Source organism: Lampris incognitus, chromosome 7 (genome assembly GCF_029633865.1).
Source record: "Lampris incognitus isolate fLamInc1 chromosome 7, fLamInc1.hap2, whole genome shotgun sequence".
Classification (NCBI taxonomy): Eukaryota; Metazoa; Chordata; class Actinopteri; order Lampriformes; family Lampridae; genus Lampris; species Lampris incognitus.
The window spans coordinates 43,659,923-43,680,972 of record NC_079217.1 but is presented as its reverse complement, the minus strand read 5'-3'; the positions used below and the strand labels follow the sequence as shown (position 1 = coordinate 43,680,972).

Here is a 21,050-nt window from a genome sequence, read left to right as displayed (position 1 = left end):
TAAGTGTTTTATTTACAAATATGTGACGTAATATCAAATGCCTATGTGGAAGGGAGCATGCACAACCACCAATCCAACAACAGACAGAAGAAAAGACAAGCTCACTGTGGATATAACTTCTATATTACAAAAATATTGACCTGTTCACTATTGTACAGTATCTACATCGAATAGCATATCACAAACATTCCTCATTGTCTTAAATTGTTCAGTATCACCTAGATTAGGGCTATTACTTTACAATTAGGGCCAGATTATGAAACTGAAATTGATGTCATATACAGTTTTAATTTTCCAACTTTGAATCGAGAACTTTTAAATACACATGAGAAGGCAAAAAAACATCATCTTGAGCTGTGTAAAAGGCACTGTGAACTGACAGCTTAGCAAACATCTAGTGCATTTAAACTACCTTCCTTTATACAGGCTTTTTGGCCTGTAATTGTGAATACAGGAATATACTAACAGTGCATAACAACAATCAAACAAATGCGATCAAGTACTGGTACTTTTTCCCCAATAATATTTTAGTAGACTTGCAAAAGACATTATGCAGCTAAATTGAAAGGCTTGTAACAGCATGCGCAAACAAATACTCCTCCACCCACTCTGTTAAACCGCTTCTCTCCATTGTGTGCTTTTCTTTTTTCAGAGGAGAGAGGACGTTTTGGCAACTAGTTTGGTTCAATCCCCGAGTTAGCTGCTCGGTGGAAGAGCGTCAGAACTTGCCGCAGCTCGTCTCTGCGCTTCGTGTTGACAGCATAGACAAGTGCTTCCCATTGGCTGTCCGCAGCACCAGGGCGGGGCAAAGAAAAACAACCTCCTCTCTTATTTACAGTGAAACTGCTTCTCTCTCTCTTTTATTTTTTTTGGGTTAAATAGTGGTGCCGAATTAATTAAAAGGACCTATCTGAAATGAGAGCAGGGCCTGGTTCAGGCCAGCATTTGAACAGCCCTGACCTAACTAGACTCTTCAGTGTGCACCATCCCACTGTCAACACTTCTTTACATCGCAAAGTTACAACTTGACACTTGGAAACAACAGCTTCATTAAACACCGTCTGCAAGATCTATGGCTCCCAAATGCTCCTGCTTTGCATCATATAAACTTCATTCACTTCCCCTTCTGGACCAGCATGTTCACATTATGCACATGTGTAACTCTGTATTGACGTGTACCTTTCTCCTCTTGCGTTGTGTTTTTTGTAAGAGCTGCTTATGCTTTGCATTCATATACATATTCCATTCAAACCCTTTAATTAGGGGCTGCAAGTTCGACAGCAGGAGTCCGAAAGGGGGCATGTGACCACACTGGAGGGCGGCTGGTGCAAACCATGCAAGGACTGGTGGTAATCTGAAACAGGACCAGGCTGTCGCTGCTGAACAGTCCCGGGTGGTTTACGGGTGGAACATAGGGCAAAAAAAAAGAAAAGAAAAGAATTTCATCCTAGAAAAGGAGAAAGCAAAAGAGCACACGTAGAAACATTAGTAATGTATCCACGCAGAGCTGGCCGGGGACTATTAAATCAGTATCCTCTGGGCTACATCAAAGGGCTGGCTGTGGATCCTGCCCGCTGCTTCCTGTACTTATATGACCAGCCAGCTTTCACTTTCCATGGACAGACACACATACACACCACTGTCCCCATCCATCCAAGGGAATCCAAGAGGAATACAAAGAACAGCTCCAGGAAACTGCTTTTTGAAAGTACACTTTTTGCATGTGTGCCTGTCTAGGGCCCACTTGTATAAAAACTGTGGGTCTTTGTCCTTTCTTTTTCATTCACATTGAGAACACACACGAGTCAGAGAGCCCCTGACGCTGTGGGTTGATGGCTTTCTGCTGCAGTGTCTGTTTGTCTCAGCTCACCTCCTCTCCCCATCTAACATGTCTGTTTGACTCAGCTCAGCTCCTCTCACCTCCTCTCCCCATCTAATACATGTCTGTTTGTCTCAGCTCACCTCCTCTACTCATCTAACACATACAACACTCGTGCACAGGATAAATTACATCTGTCTATCCATGGAATCTTTTTTTTTTCCTTTGAGTAAATTTAGTTTTTAATAATTTGAAAATTGTATTTAATCATGTTTTCCCTTCATTGCAGTTCAGTCCTTTTCAGTTAAAGACTGGAACAAACTACCAGAAGAGCTTAGATGTGCCCCAAATAGTATCGCAATTTTTAAATCTAGGTTAAAAACTTTTTTTTTTCCTGTGCCTATGATTGAGCATTAAAACTTGCACCTTATTCCTACTGCATTTTAATTCTGGAAGTAGATCTCTTGTCACTCCCGGCGGGGATGTGACTATGTTTTTATTCTATTTTTTTTAATTATAATGTATATATGATTGTTCTTATTTGTTTTTATTTACTCTCTTTTAATTATATTTCCTATGGTTGTTCCTTTTCTGAGTTTATTTGTGTAAAGCACACTGAATTGCCCCGTGTATGAAATGTGCTATATAAATAAACTTGCTTGCTTAAACTTTAACAGAAGCCTCTAGGTTCTTAAGCTGAGGGATGTTTGCTCCAAGGCACCGACTGACGTCTTTGCTTGACACGGTAAACAATCACACATTACATATTGTTCATTTGTTTCCTCCATTATGCCAACTAATGGGAAACCAGGTGGGCATCTTAATGCTACTTGCAATGCATTAGGAAAGCCTAACAAACGACATTCAGCAACCAACATAGGAACATACAAAAACAATGAATGGGAGTTATTTGAACGACAAACACGGGAAAAGGGGAAGACATCCCTAAACCTGAGTTTTTGGTTTTTGGGGGGTTTTTTTGGGGGGGGTGTTAGGCCATTCTGTCTGCATGTAATTTCAACTGACCTTCCACAGACTACAGGTTCTGCATGAGAAGAGGCACATCTGTTGGGGCTTGGCTGTGACTCTGTCTGGTCCAGTCCGGTTGGGTGAAATCTTCCAATTCATTATCTGTCAACCTGGGACTTCCTTCTTCGTGCTCTCCCTCCTCTCCTTCGCCCTCTGCCTCCGCTCCACCCGCGGTTGGCCTGGACACAGCCTGGCCCGACTGCTCTGAACACTCAGGGATCTGCGCGAGTGGCCGTGTGTCGCCCACCTCTGTGGAGATGGACTCTGGATGTGCTCCCAGACCGGCCGTGGTGCTCCCCTCATCAAGGTTCATGTTTCTGGGGAGGGCAGAAAGGAAGGACCAGTTTTACCACCGTAAATCTTACAAGTGTTCAGTGTCTACCCACAACCCATCTCTTTATCAGGAATCAGGAATATTTATTTGTATTTGTCATTTCATTTCACGTACTTGCGCACATGATATGAAATGAAATATCGTTTCCCCCAGCCCACAGTAGTGCAACACAAAGACAAAAACATATCCAAAAACTACAAGCGACAAACGACAAAAAAGCAAAAAACAAAACAAAAAACAAAAAAAAAAACTACAAAAACACATATCCACAAAATCAATCAATCAATCAATCAATCAATCACTGTCCAAGAGCGTGAGAACGCCAGCCAGCATGACTGCCGGAAATGCCGGTCTGCATGGGCTAGCAGTTAGCCTAGCCCGCTCCACGTCCCATCAGACTGCCCTCGATGTTTCCTCTTCGGGCGCAGCTCCAGGCAGGGGCCGTGGTCCCTGTGCCCACAGGACGCAGCAGACCAGGCTCCCCCAGTCGATCCAACGCCAGCTCTCCCAGCCAGACACCTTTGACACACCTCCCTGCGCTCCACACGACAACACTAAAAACACAGTCAACGCCAGGCGAGGCCGCTGCTAGATCGCCCTCGGTGTTATCGGAACTGCAGCTGCCGGTCTGCATGGGCTAGCAGTTAGCTTAGCCTGCCCCACTACGTGCAGTGAGGTCCATGGCTGGGTAGGCAGTGAACTATATTTGTGCCAGAGAGGCAAAAGCAGACTCTGCCTCAGCAGCCTGCATTCACGAACGCTAGCTTTGGGAGCAAGCCATCCTGAATAGGGCGTGCCTTCTTCTTTTTTTTTTTTTATTATTAGCCTGGGTGAGGCATTGCCTACCCTGCCGCCCCTGACTGCACATGGGCCGCTTCCTTGTCCCGTCAGCCCGTGCTTGGCGCTTCCTCTTTGGGCAGGGCCGCGGTCCTCCATTATCCTCCATTCCATTGCGTGACCACTTCAAAGAACATGATGATGAACCATGCGTTGAAAAAAAAAGTATACCGCATTCGACCTTTGAATCAGGACAGAAACTATTCCTGGCTCTTCAGCTGTCGATCACTAAAAAGCTAAAAGCACAACAATTGCGTGTGAAAGTGTGTTTACCGAGCGCTAGAGGCAAACTGAGCCTGGCTTTCTCTCCGTTGCATGTGTCCCGGATGAGAGCGGCGATGTGAAGAGGAATGTGGTTTAGTGTTTACTTGCCTGCTGTTTCTGGGTTTACTCCACACATATCAACTGCTAACTGATGAAGTATGACAATGTTTTTTGCAGCGCATGAATACAAGTAAGCTCCTTGTTTGGTGTGTGAGGTGTGGTGGTTTGGTAGGTTCTGTGTAGGACAGATTAACTACATATGGTTTACAACAGCTGATCTGCAGCTCGGATTCCTGAGCCACAGTTAAGGCACAAGTTATTTCTTTTGTTGCAGATGGATATGGTTCTCAATAGATTGTTTTTTAATGATTATGTTTTTCGGCTGGTTAATACTGGATAGTGGCTGAGTATACCCACTGAGATACTGCTGAGTACTGCGTTTTAGCCTGCATTCACAACGGGACACAAATACTGCATAGTGAGGTCATTTACCACTGGGATTACTTGTTTTCCACTCATGGCTTTGTAAGACAATTTGTACAAGATCGTCTGCCTGGTACACTGCATATATTATGCAAACCAGATACTAATATTAATGTACATATACAAACATTTTATGTGTAATAGCCCGACTGCAGCCTTCTCTTTGTGACAGTATAATTATCCATCCATTATCCGAACCGCTTATCCTGCTCTCATGGTCGCGGGAGGGGAAAAAAAAGAATGTGTCTCAAACTACTGCAGAGGTTGTACATGAAATTCCAAAGTGATGGAAAGAGAGAACAGCCATTTGTCCCTGACACCATACAGTGTTAGGCACAGATTTTCCTCACCCGTCACTGAGACTCGTCTGAGACTGGAAGGGGCTGGTGTCTTGGCTGTGGCCCAGACTGCAGCGCTCGTCACAGCACAGAGATGGGATCAGATGGACTGGACCTGGACACACACACACACGCACGCGCACGCACACACACGCACACACACACACACACACACACACAAAATAAAGAACTTACACTCGTAGAATATGACAAACTGTCACCAAAAGAAATCACCACTGCTATCTATCCTAAGAGGCACAGTAAGGACAAAACAGCTCTATTGTAGGGTGGGGCAGTAAGTCAATATTATAATTTATTGTCTTTCAGTGGAGTTACATCGGGATGAATTCAGATATTGTCCTATTGTGGCACACAGTTTTGTTTTCCACAAGAATGTATTCTCCCAAAATGAAATATGAAATACTGGAAGAGTATTATTTGAAAATTAGTTTTGCTTTGATATTATACTTAACATTACCAAACAGTTCATTGTGATGAACCTCAGATGGACTGTTAAACATAGTATTTTGCATTTGTAAGCAGATATCATGCTAGTAAAATTCCCTATGATTATCGTGATCATATTTTCCATATCACCCAGGACTATTGTGTGCTAATGATAGAACAGTCTGCAGCTATATTGTGGAAGGTTGCAGTTCTTGGCTAGTATTTTTGAGGGTGTAGATTAGAAAGGGGAAGAAGATCAAGGTTAATAGAGCTCAATATATGTCTAGCTGCAGATCTATTTGGAAATGTAAATACCCAAGGTATTGAGGCATGAGCAAATTTCTGCGGCAATGAGAATAGACAATAATGCCGGTAATAACCATGCCAGTAACAACCAACAGTTTATTGCATTCAACTTTTATTTCTTATATGCCACTGTTCTAGTTTCTAGTTAGGTATGGTGCTTGTTTTCAATGCCCATTTGATTTACCTGGGGATGTTTAAGATTAAATAATGTCAAGTGTACCTAGTTTATTCACTGAGAGTGAAACAACCTACCACAGGTATGTCCGGCACCCAGGTGACACTGGCAGTAGGGTCTGTGGGGGAAGTCATGGAGCCAGTGCTGATCCAGATGGGACAGTTCTGCCCCACAGTAGGGACCATCCTGGGACCTCAGAGAGGCTGGCGAGAAAAAAATAATAAACTCCAATACTTGAACATGACTGTTTTGAGTAGCCAATATCCCATATTTTCAGTACTACAACTCCAATTTGGTGTTGTTTTTTTTCTGGCTTGCAGTGAAAATTAACATGGTCATTTATTTATCGAGTGAGTCCCATAACCATCAGACCCACTGAAACAAGTCAAAAACCACTCAAAAACATGAGGAAATAAGAACTATATTCTTGGTCCTTCTATAAGTTTCAAGCAATACTTTGAAGTGATTCTCCCACCCATTGGAACTCACCACTGGGCTTCTTCTCCAACAGCTGTCTCTTGCAGTAGATGACACAGAGAACCAGCAGGGCCAGCAGCACGGTCACCAAAGCGCTGCAGATGACCGCTGCCAGGGCCATGTCCCTCGGACTGGTCACCACCGATGGCAGTGGCACCAGATTTACACGTCCGATGCCTGTATAGAGAGGTGGATGAAGTCCTTATGTCCAAATGAACATGAAAAACAGACGCACCCACTGAGAAGTCGTGAGTTCTTGACAGACTTGTGAACAGTTTATGCAGTGATTTCATTTCCCAACCATAAAACTAAACTACATAAGATTTGCAAAGTTTGTTTATAAGGACTGATGATTTAGAAATACACTGATGAGCCAAAACAATATGACCACTTGCCTAATATGCTGTTGGTCATTTCATGCACTTGCGCACATGAAATGAAATGACAAAGTGTTTCTGATTTCTGATTATTCGGGTCACTTGTGAGTGGTCATAATGTTTTGGCTCATCAGTATATTTACCGACACCTCTTTAGCTAAGCAGAGCATGTGTCTGTAACTGTCAGCAAGCACCCCACTCCCTACGACAGGGGTGCCCAACTCCAGGCCTTGAGGGCCGCAGTGTCTGCAGGTATTTGTTGCAGCCATGCACTACACCACCTGATTTAACTAATTCCTTTCCCTCCTTGGTCCAAGAGGTGAGCTAATTAGTTAAATCAGGTTGTGTAGTGCATGGTTGGAACAAATACCTGCAGACACTGCGGCCCTCAAGGGCTGGAGTTGGGGACCCCTGCCCTACGAACTCTGAATGAAATAGACACAACACTACAAAGAGAAAATGTCTATTGTAGGATCTCTCTCTCTCTCTCTGTCTGTCTGTCTCTCTCTCTCTCTCTCTCTCTCTCTCAGATGATTTACTTCATGCTCTCACATGCTAGTCACACAGCCCTGTCATTAAGTCTGTGATCATGGCAAGAGACAGAAGTGCTGGCTTGACATTTCAAATTGGTCATGTCTGTGTCTGTGTGAAAGGGTTGTTGTCAATTAGACAGACAGTGTGTTTTGTGTGTTCCTGTGTATGTGAAACATTTGTATGATCAAACTTTCTCGACCACAGTTGTCTGGCTGCCCAGGGGGAAGTCTGATGATGTCACTGTGTGTTTTCATATTTGTAGAACAGTCGTAACTATGTCTGATTTCTGGAAACAAAAGTGAAGAGTATCTGTATAACACCATGAAATAAAAAAATCTAAAGATGATAAAAATACCAGTGTACCCGTACCCAGCAGCCCAAGACCATTTAGTCAGTCTCCCATTTCCTGTCAGCTGAGCAGCACTGGTTCCTCCACAGCATGTTGTTCACCTATCACAGTCTTGAGCTGTGTCTACATTCACTTCCTACTTGCTGTATAGTGCACTATATTCACCTCTCCCATTATGTCTGATGTCTGAATTATGACTGGAAACTTTATTCACTATATGGTCCCCTCAAACATTCCCACAATGCATGAAAATGTAGTGTTCAACACATGTACACTACTTTATGGTACAAATACCATAATGCAATGCTTTGCCTCTTCTCTGCTCTGCTCTTGCACTCTCTTCACTGTCAAATACTGCATGACGGGACAAGAATAAGACACAAAATAAGAGTTCAGTAGTGTCCGAAATCTTCAGTAGTTACTCCCGATAATGTTTCACATGTAGGGAATAGTGAACAAGGGAACGATTCTACATGTCTGAATTCTCAAAATGAGTCACATTCTTGTTTTAGGCCATGCAGCTTGAAGTAAAAAAGTCAATCAGTAATCAAATACACCTCGGTCAGACTTAAAAGAAGATCAATGCATTCTTAGCATGGAGGGTGTGGGTTTATGCAAAGCAAACAAGGTAACCGTAGCATGTCTGCTGTGTGATGGAAAAAAATGTTTGCCTATCACTGAGGAAAAAACTAATTGTGAGCGATAAGTTGAATATAAAGCAAATACAACAAACGCCTCTTTGTTTGATAAAATATTTTCAGTGAGGCCCCTTCTTCACTGCCGTTTGCTTTTCAGTGTATTTTCAGTGTATTCACGACAAAGCGAGCTGGGTGAGAGTGCTCTTTGTGCAGCAGTGTAAACACTACTTAAGGTCTGGACAGCTGCTGATTGAGGCAGATAGGGGATGAGGGTATCTTAACGTTCTTTCTCAGGGAACATGGGACGGAGGGAAAAAGAAGACAGCGTTTGCGCTGGACTTCGAGGGAACAATAAACTTAAGCATCTCCATGTACAATGTGGATGTTTCTGTGAAAGCAGGTTGTAAAACTGTTACAACGGATGGCTGAACATGGACCATCTACAGCCACACTGCAAACACATCTTAAGGAATGCGTACGTTACACACAACAGAACTGCTCCCATCTTCAACAAGTCCTTCATCATCAAAACACTGAACACCGCAGCATCTGTAAATGCCAGGTCTGCAGTCCTAAATGAGCTGGAGGAAGCATGAACATGACAAATGTTCCTCTAAACAGACATGTGAGGCGGCAGCAACCATAAGACCCATAGCAACCATAGTTCCAAACTGAGCAACCATCATCCCACCATCATGATGCTCGCTGGGCTTTTTTTTAACCTTATGTCCTGCAGGCCTTTTCAGTTTGTTTTTCATTGTCGATTTTCCCCCATTTCATTATTATTTCAACTAATAAATAAATACATTTTCGTTTAGCAAATGTGACACTGTTTCATCTTGTTTCTATCTCATAATCTCAAATTGTTTGACTGTGGGGCAGCCGTCCTCTTAACAATGTAACTTGTCCCGACTCCATCCTGGGTGAAAACCATCAGTGACTTCCACCCCCTCCTCCTGTTTGCAATGGAAAGATGCACTATAGGGCCATGCTTAGTGCATGGATGTGCACACCCTGTCCTGTCCGCCTGGCTGAATCCATCCCAGGAGAGCATTATCTACCCTCATGCCACAGTGGTCCAAACCCCTATGAGGGCCCTCCAGCTGCAGCAGCCCTGCATAAACCCTGAGGAGACCTCACCTGCTGATGTTATCTCCAAACCACACTGCCAACAAACTGCAGCTTTTCATAGACTCTGCCCGCTGCCTTTGTGGAATGCAGGAATCAAGGCGATGCTCGATAGAAAAAGAGAAGTGCTACTTATACACCTTTGTGGGATTTTTGGTCTTTCTCTGTGTGAGCTGTTTTTAAATGTTTTGTGGTAGAAGAATGTGCAGTTCTACAGTAATTTGAGCTCATTTAAACAAAAACAAAAAATCCTAATGAAACTCTACCTTGGATTGATTTACAGCTGTCAAATGTGGGATACCAAAAGCAACGTGCCAAACAGTTAATGGACAGCTCTGCTTTTGACTTTGGTGAAAGTGATTTTTTTAAGGGTTAAAGAGTAAATATGAGCTTCTGTGCTCTACAAGCCAGGTTTGTTCTATGCCTTCTTTAATACAAGAAAAAAACAAAAACAAAACAAAAACGATTAAAAAAAATACAAGTGGAAGGAAAACCAAGGAGGACAAAGGTCAGGGTTAAGCCATCTTTAAATTACTAGATGGCTCTGGAGTATTATTCTGTTTCCATTCTGAACTACTGGCCCTGTCTCTGGGGAAAATAATGTGTTGGCTTTCAAATGTCAAAATAATCTACGCCAGCAGTCAATGACATGGCTGTCCTGCATTATTATTATTAGTAGCAGTATTATCATCATTATTATGATTATTATTATTACTATTATTATTGTTGTTGTTGTTGTTTCATTATTCGAAATAATGCTTCAAGAAGAATTCATTTAGTCCAGCTGATAAGAAAATACATATGACATATAGCCAGTGTTGGATGGATGGCTTCCAAGCTAACCAGCCTAAGCTGGTAGGCCAAAAAATATCTTAAAACGATCTTAAGCCATACCAGTGCTTCTTTTTTTCTTTATTACAGCACCAACAGATAAACTCCCCATCTGACTTTCACGTAAATCTGTTTGGGCAGCGTGAAACTGTCAGGAAAGAAATAGGGTTAAATGGAGGTGGGGGAATCTGTGTGTGTGTGTGTGTGTGTGTGTGTGTGTGTGTGTGTGTGTGTGTGTGTGTGTGTGTTTGTGTGTGTGTGTGTGTGCGCGCACTAGTAAAGACAGGCCAGCTTTTTCAGAGATCTACCGTGACAGTGAAAAACTCCAGCAGATGAAACACATTAGAGAGGCTGAAGGAATCCATAAAACCCAATCTAATTTTGACTCCGCCCCTAGACAGCGGCTGGGGGAAAGGAGAGAAGGCGTTGGGAGGGGAACATTAAGATTTACAGTCCAGCCAAAGACAGCGCCCGCCTCTCCTGCACAGCTGCAGCACGGCCGCGGGCCAGCGTGGCCTATTAGAATGATCTGCCCTTTAAGTTTTCACCACCCTCTGCAAGATAACACCAGAGGGAGGAAGCAAGACTTTCAAACATTTGGAAACACTCCACCAGTATTCCCCGCAAGAACTAACTACCAACTATGTTTCGCAATGGACATTTTGTTTTAATAGGCCTGTGGGATCAGCCACACAGATGGACATAAAGGCAAAGAGGGAGCCCAGGTTTCACAAAGTCTGTGTTCTTTACACTGGAGAAATAGGGAAAAATCTCTTCACAAAGAACAAAAACCTGCCGGACATGAGGCTGAATTAGAAAAAAAAAATATGTACACAAGAGGACACGCAGATAAAATTGAAACTGCATCTGAGGGACTTGAGAAAAGGGTAAAGCTTTTCTGTTTGAGCTGTATAACATCCCAGAGCTGTTTGTATTGATCCAAAAGGGGATGCTACACCTGGCTGGGGATGCAACACCTGGCTGGGGATGCTGTCAAAAAGCTTCCCAAGAAGCCTTTGGAAAGTTTTAAAGAGCCTCTCGAAAACGAGATACGAGATCGAGACACATCTCAGATTTATCCCAATAGAATTCATTTATGTGAAACAGACGTGGCCTCCACGGCCATTAGGAAGTCACTCTGAGTTAGTAAAGTTGAACATCACTTGGGTATTTGCTTTATGTTGTCATCTGAAGCCATGAGGGTCTAGTTAGCTGCTAGTAACAGTCTGCTAGTAACTGCAGAGATCTGGAGTTTGTACCATGCCTACTGAATATACTGCAACCTCCCTTCACTCCATCCCATTCTAACATTTACTAAAAGTCCTTGGTAGTGACGTGCTTACTCTGCACATAAAGTTCACACTTTCTGCAAAAATGTGTGCAACAATAAAAGAGTTTAATAATAGCTGAATTTTAAGTAAATTTACTTCAACAGATTTTTGTCCCTCAAACATCAGTGGAGGTTTTACTCAAGGAAATTCCTATATTTAATCAGTGATGATAGCATGTAACGTGGATTTTACTAAAATAATCCAGTCTTGGCATAGCCCGCTGTTATGCTAGCAGTATACATTTTAACCGTCACTGCTTGGCTTATAAAACCAAGCACTTATTTGGACATAAAACACAGTTGGGAGGATAAATGAGTCTTGGTGAATGAACTATGATTTTTTTTCCCCCCACCCATTAGCGGCTGTGGTTTTGGTTTCTCTGAGGACCTTGTGCTGGCAGGTTTCATATGGAGCTATATGTTGTGGCATTAGTGCCTAGAATGTCTAGTTAGTGCCTAGCATGTCTAGTTAGTGCCTAGCATGTCTAGCATGTCTAGTTAGTGTCTAGCATGTCTAGTTAGTGCCTAGCATGTCTAGTTAGTGCCCAGCATGTCTAGATAGTGCCTAGCATGTCTAGCATGTCTATAGGATTGCCAACTCCTTGAAATGGAAATAAGGAACAGGGGACAGGGACGGGGGTTGGATGGATGGGGCAGCGCAGCATAACAAATATAATGTGCCTTACACTATACACACATACACACACATACATATATATATATATAATATATATATATATATATATTATATATAATAAGGAACGATTCCTTATCTAGCATGTCTAGTTAGTGCCTAGCATGTCTAGTATGTCTAGTTAGTGCCTAGCATGTCTTGGTTGGAGCAGCGTTTGGTCAGGAGTTCATCTGTGTGCTGCGGCTGTTTGTCCTGCATGTCCCATGTTAATGTTAAAATGCTGCAGGTGAGCTCGCTGTCACTGGGCTGTGTGTGACTAACCTGTGTTCATGTGTGTGTGACTAGCCTGTGTTCATGAGCACATCTACTCACTGACACAACAGCAGTGGTTACAAGAGATAAAAGAAAGGGGGGAGCTTACAGTGAGGTTCATATGGAGGTGGGGGGTCCCCGCAGGGAATGCACTCCATGTCTTGAAAACCACTCAGTTTTGTCTTCCTGTAAAATCTGTCAAAATAACAGGACATTTCTTTTTTTACAGTGAACAGGTGGTTAGGTATTTTTTGCTTTTAAAAGCACGAGCCCCGGTAACTTTAACTATTGTCAAATAGACATGCTGAGAATGCCAACAGTGCACGTTCCAGTGTTAACATACACGTATCCACCCAAGACAAACGTCATGATCATACTTCATGTTAAGCTTGCATTTCACGTGACCTGTTTTCGGCATTTTCAGAGTTTCTGTTCGATAATTGCACAGTTAGCTAGTTAACAGACACCCATCTCATCTAGAGCCTGTTTGTGTTCATCCTGCAGAATGAGGGAGCTTCTCGCTGACTATGTGCCCTGTTTCTAAAAACATCATGCAGCTATCAGGAACAGACTAGTGTTGGCTACATTGAAATGTGTTGTTTTGGTTTTGTTTTTTTTGTTCTGTTCTGGTGAGTAGTAGTAACCCGGTAGCCAGCCTGTCCACTCACCCAGGCAGACAGTCCCCACACACAGCATTGCTGATGGTGGAGCAGTTGGCCTTCTGGAACCGGTTGAGGAGTCCACAGTCCAGACAGGGCTTACACTTCTGCAGGCTGCGCTCCTCTTTGAAGCGGCTGCTCCGGCAGGGCACGCACCGGGCATCCTCTCCGTAACCAAAGCCACATTCCTGGGAGGATTAACAGAAGAAATATCCCTGATAAGAGGTTGGTGGTTTTGGGGTGGGGGTGGGGGGTGGGGTGCAGCTGGTGAAAAAGGATCTGAATGTGGACTATCAGGGGTCTGGCATTAAAGAATGGTCTTGGCTCGCGGGATCGGAAGGGAACAATGGTCTGCCTCTTTTGAGAGTCTATCTTACACAGGCAATAATCTCCCTGACTCTCTATGTGAATGAGTGGCCTTCCGCTGCAGGACCCAGAATGGCATTTGAATAAAAAAGAGCCTCGGGGACACCCACTGTTGTATTATTGCAAGTTTATTGCTGCATTTTTGGGGGGGGGGGGGTTGCTCCTTCTCCAAGCTGTGTTAATTGATTGGCCGGTGTGCAAACGCTTGAGTCTATATGAGATCATGCTAAACCAGCTTTGTCAGGATTTAGTCACCCATAAAAAAAATAAATAAATAAACAGACCCAGATTGTAGGATAATTTTGGGACGGATTTCGAAAGGTTTCAATAAGTAAAATTCTGCACTGATAGCCACAAATTGAAATTGGGTTGAAATTTTGCTAATCAGTAAGTCACAGTCGCAAAATATGTGCGGAGTATCTCATTTCTATGGTGTTACCCTATAAGAGTAATTTCTATGGTGTTACCCTGTTTTCCCTTCAGAAAACAATTATCAGGTATTCATTTGGATGTTGTAATCCAAACAAAATTACTTTTTGCAATAAATGGGAAGTGGTGGACTCAGTCTGGCCTCAAAGAATGGATAACTTCATCAGAACATCTTCATCAGAACTTCATCAGTGAGCCTGACACAGTTGCTACTGACCTGATTTTAAATACTCATTCCATTCTCTCTTGATCCCCCGTGACCTAATCTTTTTACCTTCACTTACTCTACACACTTGTCCAGTTTTGTCTCTGTCCTACAAAACGCTGCATGACTTCTCACTTAGTAATGGAAGTCACCTGGTGACCTTGACTTCCATTTAACATAACAACATTTACATTTTCTGTCTTGTGACGGTACGGCAGACTGAGAAAAAAAGGACTCTGTGGGAATGACATCACTCATTGTAAGGATTCTATGGCAGCTGCCCTCCTGTTGTCCACTGTTTGCCCAACTTTGCCACACTGCATTCCAAGGTCAGGAGGATGGATTGGGAGGGGGCTCATATATCATTAAAAAAAGGTCAGCTTCAAACAGGACGCCTCTCTCTTCTCTTCTCTCTTCGCCCGTGTCCCGTTTCACCGCCTGGGCATGCAGTCATGCTGGAATGTGGGCACAGGAGGCTGATGGGGGGGGGGGGGGGCAGGCGGACAAGGAAAAAAACAGAAAAAAAGAGAAGCGACCCGCCAAGGCAAAGATGCGATTGCGTGATGGTATCACAGAGTCGGGGCAGAAGATCAGGAATTCAGTTCCTCCAGCCAAACACATATGCGCTTGATATTGAACCCTGGGCCGGGCCTGGCTGGAGGTGCAGCAGTTCAGTCTGGACTGCTGCAGCTGTTGTTATGCGCTCTCCATATATGGCCCTGCTCTCTAGTAGGACAGGCCAGGGAACAGAGGAGGTGGAGGACAGGCAGAAAGACGAAAAAAGGGAGAAATTGAGAGCGAGAGAGAGAGAGAGAGGGAGAGGAGGTGGCTGATGAAAGGCCAAATAAAGAAGGCTTGCAGACCAAAAGTCTTATAATTCCAAAATTCAGGGTGATTTCTGGCCAGTTCAAGGTGGTTTTGGGCTGCACAACCCATTTGCAAATGAAGGCGGAGGCCCAGGGAGGCTGCAGCCCTGCTGAGGCAGGCCGGCACAAGCTCCGTCCACGCAGCACATAAGAGGATGGAGGCTGGTGCCGTGTACATATGATAAGAGTAACAAACAAACAAAACCACAATAGAACAACCTCTGTTCTTCTGTCTTCTGACAGCACAATACATCCACAGACATCTCTTCCATTTCTTTGTCCCAAGTAAGTAAGTAAGTGTAAGTAAGTAAGCAAGTAAGTGTAAGTAAGTAAGTAAGTAAGCAAGCTCAGCGGGTGGATGGGATAGTCTCGCCAGACCAAGCATATTCAATTCAGCACATTCAATACACAATTAATTTAACATTGTGGTTGCTGTTAAGTACCAGTATTAACAAAAATACTTTTTCATTAAATCTAGCTCATCGTTTATGTTGATTATAAAGATCGGTTTGGTATAACTTACTGTGAAGTTTTATGATGAAGATTTAGGGCGATGTAAAACCAAAAGTTAAAAACTGTTAAATACACCTGAACTGTTAAGTACACCTGAATGGGTTTTCCCTTCAGCTGCATTCAACAAGAAATTCAAGGAATATTTTAATTTTTATGTTACCCCTTTAAATTAATATCCTTATTTTCTGTCTCTTATATTCAAACAGAAACAAAATATATTTTGTCCAAATTTGACATTCAAACCCTTGTTACAACCAAGGATGTGATCAACAGAACAAAACTAAAATCAGGAAAAAGGCTGGTCAAAGGTAAAGCGCTAGTATTTTCTAATGTCCCATGAGAGATGAATGGAAGTTTTTAGGTTTGAAATCAAAAAAATATTTTTTGAAAATTAACCTCTGAATCCAGATTGGCTCCAGAAAACACAACGTGCAACCGATTCAACAGTGACACACGTGCAGCGAGTCAGGAGTCAACAAACCAGCATCCACTTCCTCCATGTGTGCACTGTATCTTTAAGAGATTGAACATCAAAAAAAAAACAAAAACAAAATGTCCAAAAATGCTTCACGTCCCTTTTACCCCCTATCTACTAATCTGGTTCGGGCGAGGATGTGAAGAAAGGAAGAGAAGAGAGTGGTGGTGGTAGAGCTGCTGGGACCTCCAGCATGTGGAGACGGGAGATGGATGAGAGATTACAGGAGGGAACGGCGAGCTTCTCCGGGGGACGCCAGTCATCTGATCAGCTAACGAACCAACAGAAAACACATTTTCATGCCATGTGTGGACACCGTCTCTCACATCCCCCTGCCTCTTAGTTCTCACCAACACACCACAACACAACCCCACTCTTGTGTTCTTCATCTAGTAATCATCCTGGATGGGACACTGTGTGATATGTGCGATACATGTTGTCTGGACACCGGCTTGTTGTGTTTGTTCTCAGGATTTGAAGTTTACTCTACTCCTGTAGTCATTTAGTATTTGTAAGTCATTCTGGATAAGAGCATCAGCTTCATGGCCAAAATGTAAATCTGTCTGTCTGTCTGTCTGTCTGTCTGTCTGTCTGTCTGTCTGTCTGTCTGTCTGTCTGTCTGTCTGTCTGTCTGTCTGTCTGCCTGTCTGTCTCTCTCTCTCTCTCTCTCTCTCTCTCTCTGTATTGTGGATGATGAGCTGATCTTGGGGAGTGTCGTGAGATGATTTAGATTCTGTGCATCTGATGTTACTGACCATGTTGGTTTTTATCCCACTTATTTTGTTGTAACTTTTTATTAAGTATTGTTGAAAAATCAAATCTCTCTCTCTCTCTCTCTCTCTCGCTCTCTCTCTATCTTGCCTCTCTGTCTCTCTCCCTCACTGTCGCTCTCTCTTGCTCTGTCTCTCTCTCCGATTTATTTTTAAATATTTGTTTATTTGCTTGTGTTTTGAATGATTGTTTTTTTAAATAAGTTACATTTTAAAAATAAAACAATCTCTCTTTCTCTGTCTGTCTCTCTCTCTCTGTCTCTCTGTCTCTCTTTGCCTGTGTCTGTCTGGCCCTCTCTGCCTCTCTCTCTCTGTCTGTCTGTCTCGCTCTCTGCCTCTCTCTGTCTCTCTCTCTTTGTCTGTCTGTCTATCTCTCTCTCTCTGTCTCTCTGTCTTTCTCTCTCTGGCTCTCTCTGTCTGTCTGTCTCTCTCTCTCTCTGATGTGTGCACATCAAAGAGATGTCAGTATTTTTGCCCGTGGCCAGAGTTTCCATCATGCTCTGGAAGGTAAGTCACTCCTACTGCTTCACATTTCATACGAGGCCGACAGACAAAACAATTTACCTTGAAAAGGTAGGAGACTAATAATGAAACACAGAGAAAGAGCGACAGAGAGAGCGGCTGGTGATAGAGGATGTTCCCTCTGTGTGGGTGGTTCTTTTAGCTGGAGTCAGTGTGGAGGAGCTAATTGATGTTTGTCAGGCTGCCTTAGAGAGACACACCGGCAAACTTCCAGAGCAAACTGGGCCACATTCCTGTGAGATCTCTATGGCAGCCACACACAGGGACTCCTGCAGCCCACTCCCCCAGCTGCCATGCTGCACGGCTGATCTGGGATCAGCGTGTTTGTTCTTTTGGAAGACAGACAGATAAGCCTGGTTACAGATCTCAGATCAGAAGTCCCTTTTCTAGGAGAGTTTATGAATATAGATGCAGGTCTCCAGTGTGAGACGGCACCCTGCTACCTTCAGAGAACAAATGAGACAGCCAATTATTAACCAGGACCGCAGGGCGTCTAGCAGCATTCATGCCTGCTGAGCTGGCAGAGGAACATGAGGACTGCTGCAGCACATGAGCAGCACAAAGTGCATGTGTGTGTGCAGCCAGATGAAAGCAGCTGGCTGCACAGGCATGTGTGCAACACATGTTATGGCTGATGGAGATGTTCTCACCTGTATTCACCTAGTATGAGTGTGCTACAGTGGGTAAATGAATCACCGCCAGGAAAGGAAAGAATTGGCACACCAAGCGTCCCTGACAGCAACAGAGGATCTGAGCGGAGGTGAATAAAGCTGTAGTCCTGAGTCCGGAGCAGCCAGCGGGGCATGGCTTGCTTCAGAGACCGGAGACAATAAGTTGGACCGGCTGCTTTGGGGGAAACAAAGGAGCCCATTCAGCAGCCGAGGGTCAGAAGTATGGGTGTGACTGATAAAAGAAAGGTCAGTGTTCTACAAAAGCTAATAACAATCTGGCCGTCCACGCCATGAAAGACAGGAAGCAATAAATAATGCAGCTCCACTGCAACACACAACTGTTGGAACAGTGACATCCATTTTTCTCACCAACTTGACATTTCCATTTTTTTCCCCCGAGTTAGTTTTTCTCTCTTTATGAAAGCCGTGGAGTAACAGTTCTGTTGGTTGATTTAATCTAAGGGGATTATCAAGTGATCAGTACTGACCTTCTCCTTTTTATGAATCACACTGGGACTTTTTACATTTCAGAGCCGTTACTGAACCATCCATGAGGCAGAGGTGTATTTCCAACAGATGTGTGATGTTAAGGCTTAGTAAAGTCTCAGTTCAAGTGGAGAGTGATGTGTTATGGAATAGTGGCTCAGTGCTGAGTTCTCAGCAGATAAGAGAGGAGCAAGCACACCTTTGATAGCTCCTGCCCGGCGTCACACTGCTGACAGGCCTTACAGCGGCCCGACGCCTCCTGGTACTCCTGCTCCCTGCACGCTCTGCTCCGCTCCGCAGCCTCCTCCACTTCCTCCGCCCCCGCAGCCCCGGCAGACACCTGCCAGGGGACAGTCAGAAACAGATAGTCAGAAAACAGTCAGAAACAGACAGTCAGAAAGGCCGCTGAAGGATTCCCGTGTTTCATCACCACTAACAGATAATGTCGCCCAAATCCAGAAGCACGGTTTATAATCCCTTTTATAAGTTTCACCGTTTCCATCCTGCCGCCTCCGACTGCTCACACACCTATGATTCTGTTCTACATCTTCCCCTTGCACACCATACACACCATACACACCATACACACACTAACAACGTCCCAATATGCCTATAATGCATAATGACTGTTTTATTAACGGATGTTTCGTTAGAGATTATATGAATATTCACAAATAGTCGATGTAAGGCTTCGGTAATAACATGTCAAGAAGTAATGCTGTTCCAAAGTACTTACCAGACGCAGGTGTATTAAGTATAAGGTCAGTAGAACTATGGAGGTGTGCTGCAACATCCAGCTCATCTTGATGCACCACTGCAACCAGGTGACACACACACACACGCACACACACACGCACACACACACACACACACACACACACACACGCACACACACACCATGCTAATGCTGTAGCTTTCATACTCACCTGTGTGTGTGTGTGTGTGTGTGTGTGTGTGTGTGTGTGTGTGTGTGTGTGTGTGTGTGTGTGTGTGTGTGTGTGTGTGATTTATCAAGCGACAAAATGACATATCTTGTTGTTGGATTGGTACAACAAACACCTAGTTTGTAAAGAATAAAATGTCCATGTGGAGGCAGGTAAGGTGTGTGGTGATGCAGGGACTTTGCTGGGTTCGTTAAACTCACTTGTACTACAAAACTCGGGTTATTGTAGTTCCGAGACAAAAGCAGCAACTGAAATGCAGAGCACAACACTGACACTTAAGTTGTTTGCAAAAACCAAACAAAAATTGTTGTAGTGCCATCCAGTCCACATTTGGTTGATGGTACTGGCTGCACGTTGTGTTTGCAACAGTCCCAGCACATCTCGCAATCCCAACACCTTTTTTTCCCCCTCTCTTTCGTTGTTACTCTTAATTAACGTTGCATATTTTCACTTGTATATTGAATTGTTCCGTCGGACTGAAACATCCGTAGGTGCACATTCAACCCTGCTGTAACGTGCGGCTGGAAGCGTTCACGCGTTTCGCCGTGATACCCAAGAACATCCAGAAGGACCGAGAAGCTTACCTGTTCACAAAGCGCGTGCTGGTTCAACAGGCGGGTCCCTAGTCGCGGAGTCTTAACGGGCGGTTTGTTTTCCCAGACCGGCGAGAGCTCTGGCGTTTTCCTGCAGCGCGGCTCTCCGCACCATGTCAGTCCCGCCGACGTGCTGCTCTGCGCCGCCCCAGTTCGCAAGAACCACCGGACCGAAGACTGAACCAGCGCCGAGATCAAAGGCGGAGGGACGGTCGGATCTAACGCGTGTAATCTGATCTCCGATCAGCGAGGCAGTCTACATCAAAGCCTGCGAGCAACTCTGTGGACCCCGAGCAGTCCCGGTGTAACACCAAATCCGACTATGATTGTGTGAAAATTGACCTCACGAGTTGATACACACACACATGCACACACGCGCACGCGCGCACACACACGCACGTAACTGTGTCCTACACAAAGAGATGGCAAAAGAAACATCCAAAAATGTGGAGATCAAAAAGTAGACCGGTGTTTTGTTACTCCGCTTTGCAATGGCAAGCCATCCCGCTCCCTCTGAAGTCTCTCTCTCGCTCTCTCTGTCTCTCTCTCGGAGGTCTCTCTCTCTCTGTGTCTCTCTCTCGCTCTCTCTCTCTCTCGCTCTCTCTCTCGCTCGCTCCCCGGTGTTTGTTTGCTTTATCTGAGGACTCGCCTGTTTGATGGCAGTGGGTTTGCAGCGGCCTTCTAACCAGCGATCGCTTTCATCTCAATGAGCTGCAGATACCATGACGTCAGCAGTTCAGCGAGCCAATATAAGCGTTCGTCACGTTTTTATTTTTTTTCAATGTAGCTGTGGCTTTGTTTTGTTCTATTGATTTAATTTCATGTAGGCCACTACCTGTAGTTTAAACCTAGCTGTAGTTTCATTAGGTCTACTAAAATTCCAGGTGCTGCGATTGTGCTCATATTTTG

General features: G+C 44.1%; 1 protein-coding gene across 1 annotated transcript; it reads right to left on the bottom strand.

Moving 5' to 3' along the window:
* On the bottom strand, window positions 1-20,645 carry tnfrsf19 (tumor necrosis factor receptor superfamily, member 19). Its single transcript, XM_056283824.1, has 10 exons — window positions 20,133-20,645; window positions 19,341-19,418; window positions 18,804-18,944; window positions 13,311-13,489; window positions 12,752-12,837; window positions 6,522-6,686; window positions 6,110-6,235; window positions 5,117-5,219; window positions 2,846-3,165; window positions 1-1,447 (listed from the first exon to the last, which is right to left on the bottom strand). The coding sequence occupies exons 2-9, from the start codon at window positions 19,404-19,406 to the stop codon at window positions 2,856-2,858; spliced, it is 1,176 nt and encodes a 391-aa protein (XP_056139799.1). The 5' UTR covers window positions 19,407-19,418; window positions 20,133-20,645; the 3' UTR covers window positions 1-1,447; window positions 2,846-2,855.
* Window positions 20,646-21,050: the final 405 nt, after the last annotated feature.